The sequence below is a fragment of the Toxorhynchites rutilus genome, chromosome 3 (genome assembly GCF_029784135.1).
Source record: "Toxorhynchites rutilus septentrionalis strain SRP chromosome 3, ASM2978413v1, whole genome shotgun sequence".
NCBI classification, from domain to species: domain Eukaryota; kingdom Metazoa; phylum Arthropoda; class Insecta; order Diptera; family Culicidae; genus Toxorhynchites; species Toxorhynchites rutilus.
The window spans coordinates 20,584,556-20,608,059 of record NC_073746.1 but is presented as its reverse complement, the minus strand read 5'-3'; the positions used below and the strand labels follow the sequence as shown (position 1 = coordinate 20,608,059).

Sequence of the window (23,504 nt, the reverse complement as noted above, 5' to 3'; positions counted from 1 at the left end):
GTTGTACTCACTAGATAATAAGTATATATAATTAATTTTAAGTATTGCGAAATTCACTTGTAAATTCTTAATTTCAACTAGCACACGTTATCGATTTGTTTATGATTCTTTTTCTCCTCTTTCACTTACCCCGACCGATGACAGACCTACCGTTCCTGTCTTATCAATCCGTCACAGGTAGGGTTGTTTTTCCTCGATCACCGAGGGACTTATTGGTGAAGATGCGCAGCCAACTAAGGATGGCTAACACTCCCCCCAGGTGAGCCGAAGGCATCGTCGGCTTACTCTTCTCCGCATCGAACTTCCAGAACCGCCAGTTTGGTTACAGGTCGATCGTAATCGCCAGTTGATGTCTTTACCGTAGCTGACCGGATCCGTCCATCTTTGCTTGGATGAGTAGCAATGACCCTACCTCTTGGCCAACTGTTTCTCGGGAGGTTTGGGTCTACGATGACCACGATGTCGTCCACAGAAATTGGCTTCTCGTCGGCGTACCATTTTTTTCGTCTCGTAATTTCAGGGAGATAGTCAGACAGCCAGCGTTTCCAAAATTGGTTGGCCAGCGCCTGGGATGTACGCCAGCTTTGCTTAAGAAGGGCACCACTGTCGTCCAATGACGTGAAGGGTTTCGAGCCATCGGATGACCCCAAAAGGAAGTGGTTGGGTGTGAGTGCGGTTGATGATTCGTTATCAATGGGCACGTGAGTGAGTGGCCGGGAGTTCAACGTGCCTTCAATTTCAATTAGACAGCTCCGCAGAACTTCTTCAGTTGGCTTCTTCGAAGGACAGATGACCAATAAGTTTTTCTTCACACTCTGGATCAATCGCTCCCAACTACCACCCATGTGTGGAGCCAAGGGTGGGTTGAAATGCCAGCTTGTCTCTGCCGTAACAAATTCTTTGGCGACCTGGTCATAGTCGATGATTTCCCGGAGCCTTTTAAGCTCTCGGCTGGCGCCAATGAAGTTTGTTCCCCGGTCGCTTCGAATAGTTCTTGGTGTTCCCCGTCGACTCATGAAGTTTCGTAATGCGATTATGCACGAATTGGTGCTAATAACAGATGAATAACAGATTGCCCAGATGAGCGATGAAGTGCTTGTCTGGAAAGATGAACGGGACTTCTGTTGACAATAGGATCCCTTAAAAGGGAAGTGGGCACAGTACTACACAAGCTTCTGGCTCCGTACAATGGAGTACTGTTCTGATTTATCGGATTGATAATCGTAGATCGTTCATCTATATGCAAAGCAGAGTGCTCTACTGTACCTGGCGTGTGAGCGGTCGGGTTAATTACACTAGTATGGTTACGATTTTCACCAATAGGATTGGTTTGGTTGATCGAGGACATCGCAATGTTTATTGTTGAATGTCCCTTCGGATTAAACTATTCTCTCACGCCTTCAGCTGCGTTTTCATGAGTCATTAGACCGTTGACTTCTTCAACCCATCTCTCTACTCGACTACCAGATTCGCTATGTTTGGAGCTTGCTCGACTGGACATTTGTTCCAACAGCTCGTATTTCTCCTTCAGATAATCGCGAAACATCTTGGCTTGCGCTTCTTCGAAGACACGTTCCTCTTCCAGCTTCATTAACTGCAGCTTCAGTCGTGCCTGACATGTTGCTTTGGAAGATGCTGGCTTGCAAGGTCGCTTCTCAGAATTCGCTTCGATACTAGGAGGAATTATCACCACCTTCGGTAAACTGCTACGTTGCTGCTGTTGGTAGTTTGGACCTACAGATTGAGCCTTGGTATTATGCATCTCCACTTCAATGGCATTCGTTTCGAAAACAACCATTTCCTTACGATGTCCCGATGTCGATGGCTGTTGTTGGATTTCCTTGGCAGTTTGGCATTTTTGGCAAACCCAACTTTGATTTTCGACTTCCTGAGTGACTCCCACACACGCAAAGTGGCTCTACTTATCGCACCCATCGCATTGGACCATGGCCGAAGTATCAGGATCATCACAATTCTGACACGCGCACCCTTGGTTACTCCTATTGGCGGATTGCATCCTACTATCCTCTGTGACCACCTCAACCACACTTCCAGCACGGTTCCTGTCGCTGCTTGAATGCTTGCCGTTCGTAGCAGATTTACTACGCGTCTCGTGCATGACTCAATTCGCTCGCGTAAACGGAAATTATAAAATGTTACGAGTGGTAACAACGGAGGGGGGTTTCTTCCGGAATTATAATTTTAGAACCCGATGTTTGAGGTCCGTAAAGCGAATTATAATTTCCCTGGGAATTGCACATATGTACAAAATATTAGTTTTAAATTATACGTAGGAAACAATTATTCATAAATTGTAGTTATAAGTTCATTTCCTATTTTTACAGTTTTACTCACGTTTAGTCCCCTTAATAATTCCTTTTAATTTCAAGAGCAGGAACAATCGTTTTCTTGGTATTTACTAGGTTAGAAATTAGATTAATCTATATGTAATCCTCGATAGTATTAAGCTAGAATATAAGTTTGTTTAGGATATGTTTAGGTTATTATAGTTGTACTCACTAGATAATAAGTATATATAATTAATTCTAAGTATTGCGAAATTCACTTGTAAATTCTTAATTTCAACTAGCACACGTTATCGATTTGTTTATGATTCTTTTTCTCCTCTTTCACTTACCCCGACCGATGACAGACCTACCGTTCCTGTTGTATCGATCCGTCACAGGTAGGGTTGTTTTTCCTCGATCACCGAGGGACTTATTGGTGAAGATGCGCAGCCAACTAGGGATGGCTAACAAAGACCGAAATGTAACAAGTCAAGAGGGGATCAGGACCGAAGTCGCCAAAGTGCTGAGTAGATCGACGGAGAAATCAGCGATTCTTTTTGGCTCCTTTAAACTCGTGTATTTGAACTTTTCACTACAATAGATGAAACTAATGGTCGCAGTGGTTCAAGGCTTCTACAGAAGAAGAACTGAGGCTTCAAAAATAAACGATTTTAAATAAGATTTAGAATGGTCGCAAAACCAGAACTGCTTCAGCCAAATCTTGAGCTTAGAAAACGCTGAAATTACCTCATGTACTGTCATCTTGCACAATTGGTCATACTTTTCTATCTCTGGCAAACAAGCTAGGATTTCACTTCAAAAGATGCTTAGCAGCAGGGTTACCTTCTTATTCTCCTTTCCTAGGTGACGTCGTTTTGCTTTTTTGTTATTCAGGTAAGGATCGAAATCTGTGTTCACTGATATAGCCGACGACTCAGGATTATCGCTGCAAGATTCGCTGACAGGTTCATCATCCTTCTTCGTCAACAACAAACCTTTCATCCGTTCCGATGTTCACCTAGTGCTTCCTTGACCATTAGCTTTCGTTAAGTAAAATTCTGCTCTTTGGATCGATGTAAATGGCTGCTAACAACATAGGCTCAGCCAGAAGTGTACATTTTCTTCTCTCCATGGACCGTACAACTCCATCTGCAATTGGTCATTCTATCTTACTATGGCGGAAAATCAGATTTCTTCATTCCAGCAACAAACTTTCCAGGTGTCAGTTCTTCAAGCTGAAGTGTTTTGGTTAGATTGAATGGTTGAAACCAAGGCGCGTAGAAGTATATCCTAAGGTGGGCCATCTTGCTAAAACCACTCTTCAGCCATCTTCGAAGTCTACTGTGTTTTGTTTGTAAACAACACACAATACGCTTGTGCCCAAGCTCGCTCGTGATCAGTCTGTCTCTTTCACACTTCAAGGCAAAAATTCCCCTTCTGCTTTCTTCCGTACTGTTTTCATATACCGCTCCCCTAACCAACTTAGTGACGAAACGGCCTCACCTAGTACCATAGACCCGTCTTGGTTGAAACAGGAGCTTCTCCATATCGATTGCTTTGTTCCACTGATTTTCGACTAGGGAAGTATTCTCATTATCCAGTTCATTGATGAAACTTCTAAGTTCAATCAGTCACTGAATTGTGAGATATGTTACTCACGGCAACTTCATATATTACGGTATCAAATTAATTTTAACGAATTCAAATCGGTTCTTAACGTATTTGCGCAAGTCCACTTTTCAGTGTTTGCTTCTTCAATCACAATGCAACTGATGCTTTGGCTTTGAAGATAAATTCCAATTTTTCTTGCCATTTCCCCGTTTAAAGTCATGATTGTGACAAAAATATCAACGGGATACTGTTTTTCACGACCATATCCACAATGCTCTTTTTAAGCATTTCAGTAGTCATGCTGACCGTCTTGTCGCTTATAAAGAAAGTAAATAGGTTGACCAACACACAAGCAAACGGTTCTGAAGTGAATCTTGAAATGAAATTTTGTTTAAGTTGAATATTTTGTTTTTATTGGATCATTTTACTGGAAGTCAGAGTCGGAGTCGATAATTTTTTTCCGACTCCAACTCCAACTCCTAATGTAATAAAATTCCTTCCGACTCCGTCTCCGACTCCATAGCCCTGGTAGCTTGAACAGCCATCGAATATTGTTAAAAAATCACCCACGCAGAGATCTATCTCATCACCATACGATCCACTTTTGCCGACTTGGTTTTGCAATGTTTATTCTCTCACCTTTCGTGTTAATTGTATTTGCCATTCTCCCGAAAACGTGACCACATATTTAACGGATAAGAGCTAAAATTCCCCGGATGATCTCAGTGCTTCCCAACAGCATTCACAAATAATGCCTGACTCTGGTATTATGAAAGCAGTAAAAAAAACTTCGATCCTGATGACAAAGCGATAAAGCTACATCAAAGCTTATCATATCTAAACCCCCTTCGTGTCAAGTGACCACCAATTGTTCATTTCGGTTTGCCTGAAAATTGCCTTCGTGTCGCAATTAAACTTTACGTCCATTGTTTTTGCGTGACATCGGTTGAATCATCGCTTCTCAGGGCAATGGTATTATAGGCGAAACACTGTCCGTGCAACGATTACAGCAGCAAACGAGGGTGGCACCGTTCCAATTTCGATTGCACTTTTTCTACCCTCCGACTAATCGCGGGACGATTTGCAAATTCGTCATGAAGAAGAGTCGTTTATAGTATGATTATGGCATATGTTCGCATTTGGACATCAATGTTTGATACTTGATGACTAGCGGGAACCTTCCTGGTGGTATATTCCAAATCGATATTGCGTTGTTTTTTTTCTGACCTTGGGCAAGAACTTGCAAAGCTTTGAACGTCATCAAGCGGTACGTGACGTACAGCGGTATAACCGGTTCTGATCCTATTATCTCAATGAAGTCATAACATTCATAGCGCTAGCTGACAACTTTCCAGCGAAAAACATAATACGGTGATAACTTTGGAAAGTTTGTTCAATACAGTTTCTGCAGCAAAACAATTATCCACCTGTGCCACTACGAGCTTACCACAGCTCACCGCGGCTCACCTTGCGCCAGTTGGCCTTCTCTATTCGGGCACCACTTGCCGCTTTCCGTTTTGACTATATTCATTCCAATCATTCAATTGTGAGATCAATCCGGGATGTTTCGCGTGTGTTCCAACAATTCCATCATCGAAGAAAAAAACCTGTACAAAGTTTCTCTAGAGTCCCATATGTTCCCATGATTCGTCCATTGGCGGTAAAGTCAAGTAAAGTAAAGTTCAATGACTCCATTGCTTAAGTCTGTTAACAGTTGCATCCGCTGATGTTTATGCTGCTGCACCCAGTGGGATGTTATTTTTAGAACTATGAAGTTCTCACTAAATTTTAACTCAGATCGTTGCATATTGTTGATTTAAAGCATGACGAAGGAAATATCTAAGCGGTCGCGCAATTCGGGACAGTTAGGGCTATTTTTGTATACCGTTTGTGTGCTGCAGCACTATTCTCGTATTGATTAAACACCGCTAGTGATGTCCGATTTTTTAAATAAATCGTTTATCAACTAATCGAATATTTTTCAGTTGTTTATTATTTCATGCGATAATCGTCTCAAAACAATCGTATAATCGATCAATCGCCACACTCAGAAAAATAATAATAGTATATATAACTTTAAAAATAAAAAATATGCACAAAAATTATTCTGTCCACATAGCTCCAAGACAAGACAATGGGAGTAGGAGTATGAAAATGTCCACGCTTGTCCACGATGAGGGGGAAGGGGTTTAGATAATGTCCACGTGGACATGCTAAAATATCAATTATGGCGTGAAGTTGTTTTGTTTTGACTAGGTTTATTCTAAAGGGTGTGTCACATCAAATTGCATCACGGAAAAAACGCTGTAGAAATTTAATTTTTAGGAATTATATCTTCAGCTTTCGCTTATAATCAGATAAGAGTGTATAGATCACGTTGGCCATGCTTCACTGTCAATTTTTCGTAAATTTGGAAAAATGTCGTCGAACGAAAAAAAGCGTCGTGAATTAATCCTGCGCACTCATTTCGAGAATCCGGAGTTGTCACATCGGGACATCGGTAAGATGCTGGGAATCGTCCAATCCACGGTCAGCAGAGTACTAAAACGATACTTCGAGAACCTAACCATCGACCGGAAGGTGAAGAACGGCAAAAATGGATGCTCCGTCAGTGAAAAAGATCACAAGCGCGTAGTTAAGCAGTTTAGACGTGATCCGAGAAGTTCGGTCCGGGATGTCGCCAAAAAGCTGAATTTGTCAAGTTCATTCGTCCAGCGGACCAAGCAGCGGGAGGGCCTGCGTACATACAAGGTTCAGAAGGCTCCTAACCGCGACGAAAGGCAAAACATGGTGGGGAAGACGCGAGCCCGGAAGCTGTACACCGAAATGCTGACGAAGCCGCATTGCCTGGTAATGGACGACGAAACCTACGTCAAAGAGGGCTTTCGTCAGCTGCCGGACCTGTTGTTCTTCTCCGCAGAGGACAAATTCAGCGTTCCGGAGGAGATTCGCAAGCAGAAACTATCCAAGTTTGCCAAAAAGTACATGGTGTGGCAAGCGATCTGCTCTTGCGGAAAGCGGAGCGCCCCCTTCGTGATGAGCGGCACGGTAAACGGACAGGTTTACCTTAAGTAGTGCCTACAGAAGCGCTTACTACCACTATTGAAGCAGCACGAGGGCCCGACCATCTTCTGGCCGGATCTCGCTTCGTGCCACTATTCAAAGGACGTGTTGGAGTGGTACGAAGCCAACGGGGTCACCTTCGTGCCAAAGGAAATGAACCCGCCCAACGCGCCGGAGCTTCGCCCAATATTGGGCGATTATGAAGCAGGCCCTCCGGAAGAACCCAAAAGTTGTCAAATCGGAGGCGGACTTCAAGAGAAAATGGATTTCTGTTAAAAAAAAACTACAACCTGACGTTGTACAGAACCTTATGGACGGGGTAAAGAGGAAGGTGCGAGCATACGGTCTTGGGCTCGAAGTATGAATAAAAAGAAAATGCCAAAAGTTGTTTAATAGTTTTTATTTTACTGTCTAAAATTTTCAAAAGGATCGGTCTACTGGGCGAATTTCTACAGCGTTTTTTCCGTGATGCAATTTGATGTGACACACCCTTTAGTCGCCAGGCTAGTTCTAACCTAGTTTTGTGTTATCAGACGAGAAAATATTTGCAATGGTAACCTATCGCAATAGGAAGATGAATCTGCGGTTCAGCTTAGTGAACGACGTCAAAAAATGCACACTGACTAACATTTACGAGTTAGAACGGCAACATTTATGCTATATTTTTATTTATACCACTGCTGTCGTTCAGAAATTCGCTTTCCTTCAATTTATTCCAATAATTGATAACTGTGAACGAATCCATTGTTTTGCTCATTTGTGAGCTACACAATTGTGTGGGGAATCATCAAGCTAGGCTATCATCGGCTCACCAAGAAAATGATAGTTCTGGAATTTTGTTTGTGATTTGGTTTCACATGTCAGTAGCAAAATTCCCCGCCAAGGATGATAGCTCGAGACCGGCAATATCAACAGAAAGAGCTTCTATTAAGAAGAGCGCAGAATGGAGATAATTGTGTGTATATTTAGTTGCTTCAAGCCTGCTCCTTCAAGTATCTGCTCCCGTGTGCATCGCAACAAACGCCTAATTTTTCGATGCTATGATGGGCGATTGTTTAGTTAAGGTTGTGCGCCAAATAATTATTTTCGGAATATCAAGCTAGACCATCGTGAATCCAACTCTTTTCTAGGTTATTGAGATAAACAAAAAGAATTTATTTTGTTTATTTAGTCACCAACAAAGTAAATGTCGTTCTGGAATTTTGTATGTGATTTGGCAAAACTTTCTTCACTAAGAATGACAGCAGCGCTTATCTCGAGAATGAGAAAGTAATGTAACTTTTCTCTAGGCCCGTAATGTTAACAGAAGCGTTTTTTTAGAATAGTGCAAAATGAAAATCTCACAGCATTCTCAAATAATATCAGAAGTTATAAACAAGCAATTTGAATGAAATAACAGCGTAGTTCTACGTCAACAATACGAGCGTGTCTTGGACACAACCTCGTATAATTTTTTTGGCTCATTATGTTTCTTAAAGCATTTTTAACGGATAATTTGCATTTGTTGTCAGTTGCAAAATTCGGTTGGTTGTAGTATGTGTTAACTCCACACAAAGCAAGTACTATTTTGGAAATTTAATTTTGCTTCGGATGGACTTATAAAACTTGCCCCGCATTTCCCCTCAAAACTTTTTTAATGGAAGTGTTCCTCAAAGTGTATTTTATCACTCAGCACTTGAGTTTTCCACCCGAAATATCCCCTTTTGGATTCCCTCTCAGACTTCGTGAAAAGTAGTGGTTTTTTTTTATATCTGTATTATAGTGACTTTCAACACTTTTGGCTGGTTCGTCACTTTTTACTTCCAATTTTGGAAAAATGTTGGGAGTGAGAATTGAACTCGTGATCTTCAGCGTGAGAGGTATGGATGTTACCACTACGCCAGATCGGCTCCGCAAGTAGTGGTTTTGTTCTTTATCGCAAAACATTAGATCCGTATTTTTTTATTTTTTCAGTGGGGTCACCAAAAAATTACTACAAATACTACAAAAATTCGAAATCTGTTCTCGTTATTATTGATTGTATTCGTTTTTTATTGTTTTCATAGTCTCGGAACCAAGGGCGCTATATTATTTCATATTTTTTACGTTTCTGATTTATGATTTTTCAAAGTTGACCGATGGTCCAAAAAATCATTTTCACTTTCTATACAAAAATTACTTTTTTTCAAAAATTTATTACTTTTTAACTACTGAACCGATTCAGATGACCGATATATCAAATTGAAGCCAATTAGTTAGTCTTTTTTGAAAAAATGACACATTTGCCAATTAATTGAATTGATGATGTTCGAGGGCAACTATCCTAGAAAGCAGCCGAAGCTTCAAATAAATTTTATAGAAGGTATCGGGGAAGCTTTACGTTAAAGACATCCCGATTGAGGATCAATACTGATCTAATGAATTGATTATTGATCAACTCTGACCCATACATATCGACATTGAGGAAGAAAAAACCAGCTGTAAGCGGAGAAGTCCTGAGCACACTGAACATCGAGAGATTCACGCTTCTCATGATGCCGGTGAAGAGGATATTCAGATTGAAGACCAAGTTCAGATGGAACATGAAGAAAATCAGATTTTGGACGAAGATGAAGAAGAATATGAAAGAGAAGCCAATGAAGACGAGGAAGGTGATGAAAACATCGTAGGAGGCGAAGTCGATATCTAGCAGTACATAATAAGGCATTTTTTGAATTCATTTTGCAAAACTTGTGATGCTTTTTTCAATAAAAATCTCAAATTATGTTGCCAAATATTTATCATGCGTTTTTTTTTCAATAAGTATACCTATCTAATAAAATCACAAATAGCTATTTGTGATTTTTTTTTCCAAAAAGTATATCTAATTATGTTGCCAAAGATTTGTACTACGCTATTTTAAATAATATTTTGATCTCTAGTATTCGTTCATTTAAAAACCACGCATTATTAAATCAAAAATATTGCGCTTTTCCCCTTCGCATCACTTCTTCTTTTAGTTATTTGGTTAAACCTAGGTGAAAAATGAACTCTGCGTATCCGACATTACATACATACATTTTGACACCAAACACGATAAAAACTAAAAATTTTGAACTTTACCCGCTTGCACCTCCCCCCACCATCCTTTGGTTTTTTGGTGAAACAGAGATGAAAAATGAACTCAGCGTATGCGAAAACCCCAATCTAACAAAAATTGGGTTTTTAGATCTATTCTTTCGAATAATAAATCGCGCTAATTCCTGACAGCAGTACCAAACAGTTTCAAGCTGTAATTTTGTTTGAATGCATTATTTCATCATCAGTTCATTAATTTCTTATTTACTTACAAATTCAGTGCGAAAAAAGGATCAAACCAAATGGCAAAATGATCTTAACGAATATTATAAGTTACGATTATCCTCTTGTATATTCTGTTGTTTTCATCAGCATGACAAGTATTGCTAAGCATGACGAGGCATCTCTAAACTATTGTCGTCCTGCATGGCAGGGTTGCCGATCTGCTGGTGGTGGCAACATCTTGGTTATGGCCGCCTAAATTTTCTCAGGGACCACTGTGCAGCGTAAGGATTGATTCACTGATTACATCAGTACCAAAGAATCGATGTTTGGAAAACCGAATGCCTTTTTTCTAATTTATTTACTTGTTCCATTCAAGGTTTGGACATGGAATGAACTTTCACATTTTTATTCATACATCATTTATTTTAATTTTATTTTGATATTTTGAAATTAATTGTAAATTATCAATAGAAATTCCACAACTGATATTTATCCAGAATGATAAACCCATAAAATCCAACCGGTCTGGCATTTAGTACAAATGATTGAAATCTTGGATGATGTCCAAACTTACAAAACTGCTTCTCATAACCCACTAATTTGACATCCTTGAATTGGATCCAATGTTCATGAAATTCGTCAGGTGGTTTTTCAATGTTCACTAAAAAAATAAATTTTCAAAAAAAATTCTACATTCAAACAGATCGGAAAAATCGAAAAGATCGAGTTTCGCCATTTTTTTTTTTTTGAGTACAAAGAATCGATCCAGAAAATCGGAGATCGGAGAGGAAAAGATCGATCTTCTAAATATCGATCCGAAATCGCCCAATCCTAATATGTGTACAGAAACCGATTGATAAGGTTAAGAAGTCCCATATACAACATGAGCATAAATATGAGAGCATATGAATAAGTGTATACATTTAGGAAATTGAAATAACCAAAATATTTAAATTAGCAGCGCATGCCAATTGAATCACGCAAAAGTATCGCTCTTTTCATCTTCTTTTCTCCTATCTGAGCTATCCTGTTATTGACATGTCGATTCCTGGTCCCGTGATCCCAACTCCTGTAGATTTACCAATTTTGGACCCATCGGTATGAAACACGAGTGATCCTAGACGAGTTTCAGGAATCACCTTCTTCCCAATTGCTGCGATTGAATTCAATCACTTTGAAGGCAACACTGGAGTTAGACTTTGTTTCCATCCAGTCTTCGTTCGCGCTTACTATAAAGGGTGTTCGGATCAAAAAGTGGTCAAACTGAATTGCGTGTAAATCGATTATTTGTTTATTAAAGAAAAAATCAAAGTATCTTTCTTTTTGAAGTTCAATATGTATAAAAGACGGAAAAAATACTCAGTTAAGATTCCGGTCGACCTAGTCCAAATTGGCGAACCTTTCGTTTGACGCCTGCCATCAGATTTTGTACAGTTACCTTATTTACTTTCTTCGCCGCAGAGCGCCAGTTTGCTTTGAACTGCTTCTCGCTGCTAACAGTTTTTTGGGTCTTCTTAAGGTTCTACTTAACTATCGCCCAATATTTTTCGATTGAGCGAAGTTCTGGTGTGTTGGGAGGGTCAAATCCGGCCAAAACAGCACAGACAAGTCATGTTTCTTCAGGAAAGGCAGCAAACGCTTTTGAAGACACTCTTTCACGTAAAGTTCCTGGTTGACGGTCCCGGTTGCAACGAAAATGTCGCTTTTCAAGGCACAGGTACAGATAGCTTGCCAAATGAGATATTTCTTGGCAAACTTTGATAGTTTAATATGCTTGAAAATGTCTGCCACCTTTCCCCTTCCGGTTGCTGTATAATACTCTTATCCAGGAAGCTGTCTGAAGTCTGCCTTGACGTAGGTTTCGTCGTCCATTACCACGCAATCAAACTTTGTCAACAATGTCGTATACAGCTTCCGATATCTTGTTTTTGCCGTAGGGTTTCTCTCCGAATTTTCCCAGCGCAATCGTGCATTCACCATCGTCTTCCTCCTTCTCCGCCGAAGCGTTCTTGAATCCTGTTTGACGTGTGTTTCGTCTCCCATCAGGATGGACTAGTTGCTGTTATCCAAGAGCCGGTTATACAGTTTTCGTGCCCTTGTTTTTGCTCGAGATTGTTGTTCTTCGGTTTGCTTAGGCACTTTCCGCTTTATGTATATTTTCATGCAGTTCCTGGCTTTTATTCTTTAAATCAATTCAATGCTGGTTTTAAACTTTTTGGCCAAATCACGCGATGATACCGATCGGTGTCGTTCGATGTAAGTCACTACTGTACGATCCAACATGGGCTGACTGGAACCAGGTTTTCTACCGTATCTAGGCATATCATTCAAGGAGAACTCGTTGTCATACTTGTGGATAATATTTTTCACACTTGTGTGATGCACTTAAAACCGTTTTGCGATTTAGTTGAAGGTAGCACCCTTTTCAGTACATCAAGCGTGCAGAATTTCCATATTTATCTCAATCTATCTATCAATCTAGTCATAGCGCAAACGAACAACTTAAAAGGAATGAATCGATTGCACAAACTTTTGCTTGCACTAAAACAAGTTCACCCATTTTTGAGTAGAATCATTATAAAAGCTGCTAATTACTTTTCGATACAGTTCTTATGTTAGTCTGGGTCCCACTATTGCCGAGTAAATCCAGCGAATCATTCTCGGTTTAAGTCCACATTTTTTGCCGAATATACTACTACTGCGCTCTGGGCTTTAGATATTGCATACTCCAGTTGGTCGTTCCAATTTATTTTTTTGGTCAAGCATAACACCTAAATATTTGGTTCGTTTTGAAAGCTCCAATTTGCTCCATTTGAGTATGTAATTAAGGGCTGTTTGCATTCTATTAGAAACAGTATACTCAAATTTAACCCTCACTAAAATGATTATGTCATGAGCGAAACCAATGACTTCGTATCCTAAATTAGCTAGCTTATTAAGAAGATCGTCGACAACTAGGGACCACAACAGATGAGACAGAACTCCTCCTCCCTCCAACCTCTAGTTGGTTTCGTTGTTAGTCGGTTGGTTAGCATAGCATGTATCCAGTTGGAGATGCACATTTCAAAACAAAAAAATTTCATAGCTTTATTTAAAGAATTTTGGGATGCATTTTCAAATGCTCCTTCAATATCTATACAATCTGTGAGATTTCTTTAGCGTCAAAAGACTCTTTATACCTCTATTTTTTAACGTGTGAATCGCTGTTTCAGTTTATTTATTTGCTTGGTAGGCAGATTTGTTCAATGGGCTCCTATTCAAATATGATGATTTGATATGAAGATCAATGATTTTTTCCATCATTTTGAAGATGACAGATGTTAGACTAATTGGTCTATATGCAAGTCCTGGAGATTTGAAGGGCTTTAAGGAATCCACTGCCCATTCAACCCTTGACTTCACGAAGACCGCCCTAGCCATTTCTTTAGCTCTATTCTCATCTGTGATTGGACATTGAACTGTATTTGAAGACGTGTGTGTGTCCGAAAGTCAAGAATCGGCTGTATTATATTTTCGATTTATCGAACAATCATCGGACATCACTAAACACCGCCAGAAGAGATCGACCACGGCGTGGTTGATTCTTAGTTTAATTTAGTTGATCCAATTACTGCAACCCACCTCCACCCATCTTCTTTCGAGCTGTCCACAGACCGCTAGCCGGTGATATTCGACATTGAGACAACATTGAAGTCAGTGTGTCGCATAATTTCGGAATGATTCACGGATTTGGTATGCAGCTTTGGAGCTTACCGAGTTTTAGATAAGAATCTTTTATGCACTGACACCACTTCCCACCTGCCAAAGATAGCGTTTGCGAATGAAGCTTACCTTGTTGAGCAGGTATTTGTTGCTTACAGCGCTCTTGTCGCTGCTCTTCCGGGTCCTCTTCCCCGCCGAGAATCTGGAGCAATCCTTCACGAAATTCCTTGAACGTAACCCGACGATTATCCTCGCTGAGTAAACATTTCACCAGCGATTGGCCACGTTCTTTGAGTTCCAGTGTTACACAAAGTTTCAGCAATGCATCCCGATCGAGCCGCCCGCATGAGTCAACATCGTGCGCCTGGAACATGTGATACAAACGCTGCTCGTACGGATCCGGTGAAAGAGCCATTTCGTGCCCCTTTCCTGCCTTAACTCTTTCACACGCACCACTGATCTACTTTCGGCTCGCGGTCAGAACCCGTCGTGCCGAGAAATAGTTTCCCGTTTCTTGCACCTTGTTTTTTTCTCCTCACAGCGTTACAAAACATGCGACAAAATACCGATGTTGTTTACTTTTGTGATCTTCCACTTTTCACCATTTTCCACCTCTGAAAAGCGGATTGTTAGCCGAACATGACGGCCCGTGCTGCAAGAAGCACTCTGTTGGGCTCTTTTCTCACACTGAATTTAGGGCATGCACAGACAAAAATAGACACGCGTTTTATTAGCCAAACTTTCGGCCTGATTTTATTGGCCGTGTACAATTACACACACGCAACGCATCCACCACTCGCGTGATACTTCTTCAAAGGACCTTGCCAATCACACTAGCAATAATCTTGAGACAATACAGTCATCGTTACATCCAAACAATAAATATAAAAAAATCGATTTTCCTACACTATTTTCACGACTACACGGCTAACATTAGGATATTCACCGAATGTTTTATCACTCACTCAGGCAATTAGTACTCGATCGCACGCTTATCAGTATGGTTCCGAAAAACAAATCTTTTACAAACAATAACCCGACGGGAAGAATAAAAGGTCGTCTGGGGCTATTGTGAAATTTCTCTTCTTTTTCACGCGATATCTGTATTCGTACGTGCAATGTACGAAGACTGCTACGGGTCTGTCTCGAATGAGCCAAGGGTGAATGTGTAATCATCACAAAAAGAACACACAACTGTCATTCATCCACCCAGTGGTATTCGCTAGCGGGGTCGGATGATCAAAACATCGAAAGCCGAACGTGCGATGATTTTTTAATGCATTTCATAATTTATTGCCATACCGCAATATGATTATTTTATGATAGGCTAAATTTGTCCGATTTTGGGTGTTTTTTCCTGCAACCAGTAAATGCAAATCGATTTCTATTCATGAAAATCACTTATAACCGACACGAGTTTGGGTTTGTTGAAAGCCCCATGTCTCCAGCTGTTAATAACTACCGTAAGGCGTTATTCAGATTTTCATGTTTTTTAACGATTTTCCTCAAAGAGAAATTATAATCATGGAGGTGGACAGCTCATGGTTTGTCCGCTCACAATTTTTGAATGAAAAAATTCGAATTTTGAAGTAGATGTTGCATTTCTCATTACTTAAGTTTACTGTCATCATATTGATCCATTCATAAGTTAGACTTTCTTCAGGATATTGCCTTTTCTAGGGCATTTCAAAAGTGTCCACCACAACACGCTCAACACAGAGAAACTTTATTTCTGCTATGCGCGAAGGACACCATAAACAAAATAAACAAACCGCAGCGCGCCAAGCGGTTATATTAGAAATCATGTGGACAAACCAACATTAGTAAATCGGACAACTCATGATCACAATTAAGGTCATCAAATGCATTAATTACATGGTTTAGCTATGTAAATCTGATACAAATGATGTGCAAGCATGATGTTTACAATATTTGTAAGTGTTACAATCCAGAAAAGTTCTCAATACGTACTAAACAATCATCTGGTGATTGATTAAAAGTTAACTCAAATGTGGGGCGAAACCAAAATAAGTTGGATTTTATAATCCTTTAAAATATGTGAATCCGTAAAAATATACTATAGAACTACTATAAATCATGAAAAAGACAATTTTATTTATACGTTTTGAGCAAGTGAGCATTTACTTGTTAGCATACAATCAGTGGATTGGAGTGAAGCTTTTGCACCTTGGCGGAAGATTTGTAATTCAATCCCTTAACGGGTAGTGGCAGCTATATTGCTACAAACCATTTTATTTTTGTCTATACTTTAACAATAAATTATCACTTCTAGCCTTATGTGGTAACTAGTTCTGATATCTAGCAACATACCTGATTTTATTTTAAGCGCGAAAAAATCAAAAACTTCATCTTGGAGCCATTTTTGTGTTAACAACTCCCAATTTAGAGCAACAAGTACAAATTTTCCAAAAAGTCATTGAAAAACAGTCAGTTTGTTGAAGCTTTTACTACCGCTAGACGGGCAAGTGGCAGCTACATTGCCACTAACATTTTACGCTAGACGGCAGTGACAACTATATTGCCATAAATTCTTTGAATGTTTTTAACTGTTTTGCGTATCGAAAAATGGATGGGTTACATCTATGGTATAATAGCAAGGTTAACGTAGGACTACCCTTGGCTTAGTAGCATTTGGAGATTCAGTGAGCAGAAAATATGAGGGCATATTTTCCTATCCAGTCCTGAATAACCGAGCCAAAGCGTTGTGTTCTCTTTTGTAGCTTTTGTAGTTCGTGTTGAACATTCCGAAGTGCAAAAAAATGCAGGTACCCTCGGGTTGCATGAAGCAACGACTTCAATTTCGACTTTTTATACTATAGAGGCTTTAAACTTGAAAGTTCATTCGTCTATGGTATCTGAAATTACGATTTTTCAAGGCATGATGCAATTTCTTTCCGATCTATTAAGAAATGTTCAATTTATAAGCATTCGAAATCTTTCATTTTTTCCTGCATGTTCTGTGTTTAATCTTTCATTTAACCCCCCATATATTCTGGTTAACGTAGTCCCACATCGAAATTCGTTTAGAGTAGACATGTTTTCACGGCCCGTTAAAGGATAAAATGTAATTGAAATTTGTAATTTGGCAAAGTTCATTTTTATTGTTTATTGTTCTGGAATGGTTTTTTAATATTTAATTCAAAGTAGCAGCTTGGAAGTAGCACATTTTCCCAACTATTATGCTATTCATCTTTATTTTTGAGCTAAAGAAATGAAATTAAATCACGTTTACATCTGCTGACAGCAAACACATTTAATTGCTTATTAGTACGAGTGCAAGAAAGAGAATGAGTCGTTTCTCTCTTTTTCGATGAATTTACCCTGAAGTAAAACTACAGCCAACTTTAGTGATTTCTCACCAGTGAGATTATCAGTGGCTGAATATTCTACAATCATGCTTTCAATAGTTTGATTAGAACATCTAATGTTCAACTTTAACTCTCTCCTTCCGATTTCTATTTGTTTTTTTGTTTAGTTCTTGAATCGTTTGCCACTAATAGCTTGAGATGTGCCCTCCTTTCAGCGCATCTGCCTTAAGGGTGGACCCCGACCTAGAAAGTTTAAAAAAAAAACGATTTTTTGGATTTTCACATTTTTAGGTAACTTATAACAACTAAAATGTTAACGACCTCGAAAACTTAAAATAAATCATTTGTAAATAATTTTCTTGATACGTTACAACCTGTTACAACGCATCACAGTATGAGAGTAATGGCGGGTTTACATTAGGGAGATCTATAGTTATAGATGGATTTATTCACATGAAAATAGATGTAAACGGGTGAGAACAAATATGGTATTCGAGGTATATATAACTAGAATAAATTCAGCATATGTAAACGCTGGTGAATTTCTCACTAGTGAGAAATCACTAAAGTTGACCGCAGTTCTTCTTCGAAAACGAGCGAAAACGATTATGGAATTCCATACTAATGATGGAATTCGGAAATTGGCCAACGCCTTCGAAATCGAGTTGAGATTTCAACCAGCGTACGATTATGAGTTTGAGTTAATTTCCATACATTAGCACACCCATTCGCCATTTTTAGAGAAAACAAACCATTATTCTGAAAACAGATACCAAATCTTTTAACTCTCATATGACACTTTTATCTAAATAGAATGTTCCGAAAGCTCGTTTTCGATTTTCAAAAGAAGAGAAAATAGATCTGCATGGTGGAGTACGATTATGGATTTGAGTCACTGTATAAATTCACGCTAGCGAATATATCCCTAGTCTAAACCCACCGTAAGGTTTTGATATTTTCTTGAATAAATCTCGCAATTTATTGTTGTTATCGACGACGACGATGTTGAAGTAAAGAGGCTTTAAACTTTTCAGTTCATTCGCTTCTAGTGTTGTTATCAACTCACAATTGTGTTTTCAGGCTAACACCATATGGCCCGTAACAAAAATATATATTTTGGAAAATCGCATTGATTTCGCGTTCGCTAACTAAGCGATCGTAGGATCAAAACTCAAGGCTGTGAATTGGCCATCTTTGTTATAGAATAACTACGTCCAAGCAACGAACACTAGTCATGGAGATTGATTCACGGTCGGAGTCCTGGTACCTCTCCGTCCATACAAGCTATTAATAATATCTATAGTGCTATTAATAACATAACAATGATCATATCAATTGTCTCCGCTGTCCGATCTAACTGAACAATTGAACAGATGGAGTACTATTGCACTCTTACATGTACCGACGGTTTTGGAGACATTTCTTGATTTCTTTTCCATGGTTTCCAATTAATGTATCTTCCATCCATTTTCATTATTTTGTACACGCTAATTCAACTTTTATTTCTATTACTACTTTCATCACTATTTAAGCAAACAAACACAACACAAATGCATTGAAACATTTCAATCGCTGTCACTAGAACCAGAACTATAATTACAGAGCAGAAGTTTAGGTTTCTTCGCTTCCGCTGCCTCGTCTACCGTTTTGCCAACACTGGCAGTGGTCAAAACAACTCCGGCGGAAGCTGCTGGTCTCTTGACAATACCCAAACTTTTGCGTTCCAGTTTCGCTCCGATTACTTTCACTCTTTTGGGGCATTCCACACTCGATGATGTTGAGGGCAATGCAGGTCGAGTGAGGATAGCGTTCCTCCGTTCCCGGTCCTTCTCCGCGATAGATTTCGCCGACTGTAGCCGCATCAGTGCCGCCATCCTGCGATCGGAGTCACTCTCTGGTAGGAGCGAAATATCAAGGCTTGACTTGACTAGTAGAGCTTTGTCTTTTTCGTCTTGCAGCTTTATCTGCTTTTTAGATGCCTGCAAAGAACATATGCCAGCATTATTTCAGTGAACTTACAATAGCTACAAAACTACAGACCCTAAATTCCGCTCGCAACCGACTATTAGCTTCGAAATCGTCCTTCCATATGCTGCTGTTTCGTTGATACAGCTGCCCAAGTACAGGCTTCGCGTCTTCGGCTGCCTTCGTATCTTTTGCCCCATGTTCCAGCTTGTACATGGCGTCATCGAAGAGTTTCTTCTGCACCTCTTTAGTTTCTGGAACGATTTGCTCATTCTGCGTCGGATCCCACCGATTCTCCTGTCGTCGCGCTCCCGATACTATGACATAGTCAAGATTCGCTGGATCCGTTTTAATCTCGAAATGATTATCACACAAGTGACACTTCATTCGAAACTGGTAAACTGGTGTGGAATAGTACCTTGAATATGGCGTTCAAAAAGATGTACATCACAGTGCAATATATGGGCAGAACTTACATTCCAATTTTGGTTTTCTCCGCGTTGTATCGAACGCCCATGCCGATGTGATTCTTGCAGCCATCGCACCAGATGTTGTACGGCATTTCGAAGCGTATAATGATGATGCCTAGGTGGATCTTGCGGGCCCGTTCCCGCAGGGCGTGCGTCCCATGCCACTTGTTCAAGCTCCCCACTTTCGGATCGTAGTCCGGTGGGTAGTAATGGTTTTGTCCCTTGCGTTCTCCCATGGTGGTGGACTCTAGAATTATAAGTGTGGCACGTGAGCACTTGTTATAACAGTTCATTTTCGTTCCCAGTTTGTTACCAGATTGAAGAACCTCAAATTCGGCAAAGGTACATATATTTGTAACTGACAGTCACTAACAAAAGCAAGAATTTACGTGTCTACTCATCAATTCATGCCTACTTCCGAGGTGGATAAATAAGAAGATGTAAAAGAAACTGTATTTCTAAGATTATATCTCTATTTCCACTGCTTCGCACAATTACTACAATTTCGCACGAAAATTTCGTAATTAGGTGTACGTCTTGATTTTCTATATAGTGGGTGACTATACGGTCTTTCTACGAAAAATTGAGGGATTTCAAATGCATATTAGGGTCTGCCCACATACCACGTGGACAACTTCAGAGGAGATAGGGGCTACAAAACTGTCCACGCTTGTCCAAGGTGAGGGGGGAGGGGGTAGAGATAATTTCCTCGTAGACACGTAAAATGATTTTTTTAAAATACATTACGTCTGATTTGTAAGTTTCTCGTTTCTAATTGATTCGACCAATTCAGCAGTTGTGTAAAGTGGCTCTGAGAATGCCGATCGGACGTCCATACTTCTCTCAGTGAAATCCATATTCTGTGAGTTCTTCCATTGTTAGTAGAGTTCATTTCACCAGGATGAAGATATCGCTACATACTGTTAGTATTGTAATATTAAAAATGCTCGACATTATTTTCTTAGTTGCGGGTTTTTATCCAGCTTCTGTTTGCCGTTATTGTTGCAAATCGTGACAACAATTTTGAATGTAAGAATCTTGGGAAAATCGACAGAAACCATTAGCTACTCTCAGAGCCGGTCTTTTCTCGAGGAAAGTTTTGCTCTGTGTCTGGTGGAATTGGAAGGAATTCTGTGTTATTAATTTCCGTAAAACAAATATTACAATAAATAAATAAATAATTATAAATTAAAATAAATAAATAAATCACAATAAATAAAGCTAGCAACTGGACGAACCGAGGCCAGGGATCCGTCTGGTATAATCAATAGTTTTTTGACGAATAATGTTGGGACAAACCGGTTGAAAATATATATTTAAGTTTTTCCTAAAAACCAGCGCGAGCTTTCCGACCGCCCAAATATTTCCCAAGCAATTACACAGGAAGATCATTGGTACGCTACATGGCCTAGTTTTGTGTTCTGTAGAGTATCATTGTTGCTAAGACGATACCAAGTAGCATATACCAATTCCAAACTTATTTCAATGGAATGATGAATCTGCGGCTCTGAAATTGGCCACTGATTGACGACTTTGAGTTTGAGCGACAACTCCAAAATTACATCACACTACGAAACCTTTTCATAAATTGAACAGCGTGATGACAATATTACTATTACAACCATATCATCGTGACTTTTCGAGCCAGCAATGCTGTTGAGAAACTGAATTCCTTGCAGAGAATGTGCGTGATGCAGCTTGTTTGAGATTTACAATGTAGAACGGTTCGACAAACATGTGGGCGAAGCTATCGAATACACTTACTGTATCTTTTTCGGATTATCGACTAGCGTGAGTTGAAAGAAAGTGTGCTTTGCGGTCTTGGAATGCTGATAAAACGGGGGGTTGCACGCAAACAAGTGTGAAGCAATTCCCTGCAGACCATATCGTAAATTCATAACGAAATGACTTGTTCAGTTTGAGATGGAGGATTGCCAGAAACAGTTATAGTATTTTTTACACACAAAAGCTCGCCGAAGACAATATAATTGGAATTCATAAGAAAGTGAAGAGCGAAACAAATAAAAGCCTGGGTAATGTTGTAAGTCATAGAATAAAGAACAAATCGATACTATGGCGTTGTGCACCAATGAAACGCTAAAAAACCTCGACCCGTGACTACCTCATTTTCTGAACATCGTCATATCTTCATTCATTGAACATCATCACATCTTGTTCGAAGATATTCAAATCCAACATACAACAAATATCTCAAGTTATCATACTATTCAGTCATGGTTCGGAGACAACCCTTAAATTTTCTTGTTTAAAAAAAACAAAAAATTGAACTGGAACAAAATTCAAACGCAATTCAATTATTGGCGATCTAACGCAAAACGTAAACGATCGGTGAGACATCTGGATTTTGTCTTTGAACTAAGAAAATGATGATAATGTTACCTAAAACTCAAAAATTAATCACGTATATTTTACTTCCGGGCTTTCCAAGGTAGTTTTTTTCTCTCTATTACAGTGACTTTCAACACATTTCGGCTGGTTCGTCACTTTTACTTCCATTTTTGGAAGAATGTCGGAAGTGAGAATTGAACTCGTGATCTCTACGTGAGGTATGGATGTTACCACTACGCCAGATCGCCTCCTTCCAAGGTAGTTCTCACATGCATTTTTCAACTTGTTTTTGATTGTGCTCTCGAATTTCCTTCATTGATTCAACCATTGTCAATATTTATACAGTTTTCACAAATAAAAGAGGTAAGAAAACACCATGTTATACATGAAATTGTGCAGAATTAAATTTCTTCCATACTCATCGCAATCAAATAATCTATTATGATTTTAATGTTGTTATTTATAGAAAGAACTACAAACCTTCCATAAGCTCAATTTAAAACCATCAACACTTTCACCGCAGCGCCGCCTAGGTGTAGATTTGTACGTTAGATCGCCAATTTTCTTAAATTTTTTTCCAAAAAAAAAATTAAATATCCACGTGGGAAATAGGGGAGGGGGTATAAGAAATGTTCACGCTTGTCCATAGAGGGGGAGGGGGTTGCTTTTTCTGTCCACGTGGTGTGTGGACAGCCCCTTAGTGAAAACCTCAAAAAACAGAAAAAAAACACGACTTCTAATAAAGCCAATTTGCTTTATTTTTTTACAAAGCCGTTTGAATTAAGATAACAATCAGAACAAAACGGGATTAACGTTACAGGTCCGGTAATATAAAATAAGCTTTAAATATAAGCGAAATTCAATTTTTTCCTTGATCCAAAAACAATGTCCACGTGGACTTGAGGAGAGGGGTTTAGAAAATGACCACACTTGTCCACGGAGGGGGACGGGGGAGTCTAAAATCATGCTTTTTCAGTCCACGTGGACAGCCCGTAATATAAAAATTCATCTCAATATTCATGAATCGATTCTATGTTCCTCCAGTTACATTTTCGACCTGAGACGAAGTAGCCCAAGAGACTGAAAGTCTCATTAATAAATAATTAGAAAAAAAACATTTTCGACTTTAGTGAACCAACACCACTCGTGAGCGAGCAGTGAAAACGTTTCTGTACATTTTCAATCAAAATTACAATTATTCAACAACCACTACTTCTGTACCCAATTGCTAATAACTAATTATGCACAAATAATTCAAATTTTAGTAGAATCACAGCAAATACGCACCTTAACTCTTCGAAAACTTCAATATAAATCGCTGTTGACACTGCACTCAGTTCGACCACTGTTTACTTTCCCACACTCTTCTAGAAACAGATTCTGACAATTCTACGCCCCACAGTTAAAGCAAACCCAATGAAAGCCCGTCAGCACCAGCCACACAGATGTTTTCGATTTGCGCCGGC

The 23,504-nt window shown here is 39.4% G+C and overlaps 2 protein-coding genes across 4 annotated transcripts in view; both read right to left on the bottom strand.

Annotated features, from left to right (window-relative positions):
- Window positions 1–15,090, bottom strand: part of LOC129775072 (blastoderm-specific protein 25D) — a 62,658-nt gene extending 47,568 nt beyond the window's left edge. For both annotated transcript variants that reach the window (XM_055779309.1, XM_055779310.1), the window contains exon 1: window positions 14,055–15,090. In XM_055779309.1, the coding sequence (XP_055635284.1) occupies window positions 14,055–14,340 (286 nt within the window). In that variant the 5' untranslated portion in view covers window positions 14,341–15,090. The remainder of the gene's footprint in view (window positions 1–14,054) is intronic.
- A 3,137-nt stretch (window positions 15,091–18,227) lies between these two features.
- Window positions 18,228–23,432, bottom strand: LOC129777978 (coiled-coil domain-containing protein 130 homolog). Of its 2 annotated transcripts, XM_055784591.1 has the most exons (4): window positions 23,326–23,432; window positions 19,696–19,936; window positions 19,295–19,637; window positions 18,230–19,233 (listed from the first exon to the last, which is right to left on the bottom strand). In XM_055784591.1, exons 2-4 carry the CDS (start codon window positions 19,923–19,925, stop codon window positions 18,820–18,822), a joined length of 987 nt encoding a protein of 328 aa, XP_055640566.1. In that variant the 5' UTR covers window positions 19,926–19,936; window positions 23,326–23,432; the 3' UTR covers window positions 18,230–18,819. The 2 variants fall into 2 exon arrangements, with proteins under 2 accessions (XP_055640567.1, XP_055640566.1); XM_055784592.1 differs by lacking the exon at window positions 23,326–23,432 and having other exon boundaries at window positions 18,228–19,233; window positions 19,295–19,620; window positions 19,696–19,830.
- Window positions 23,433–23,504: the final 72 nt, after the last annotated feature.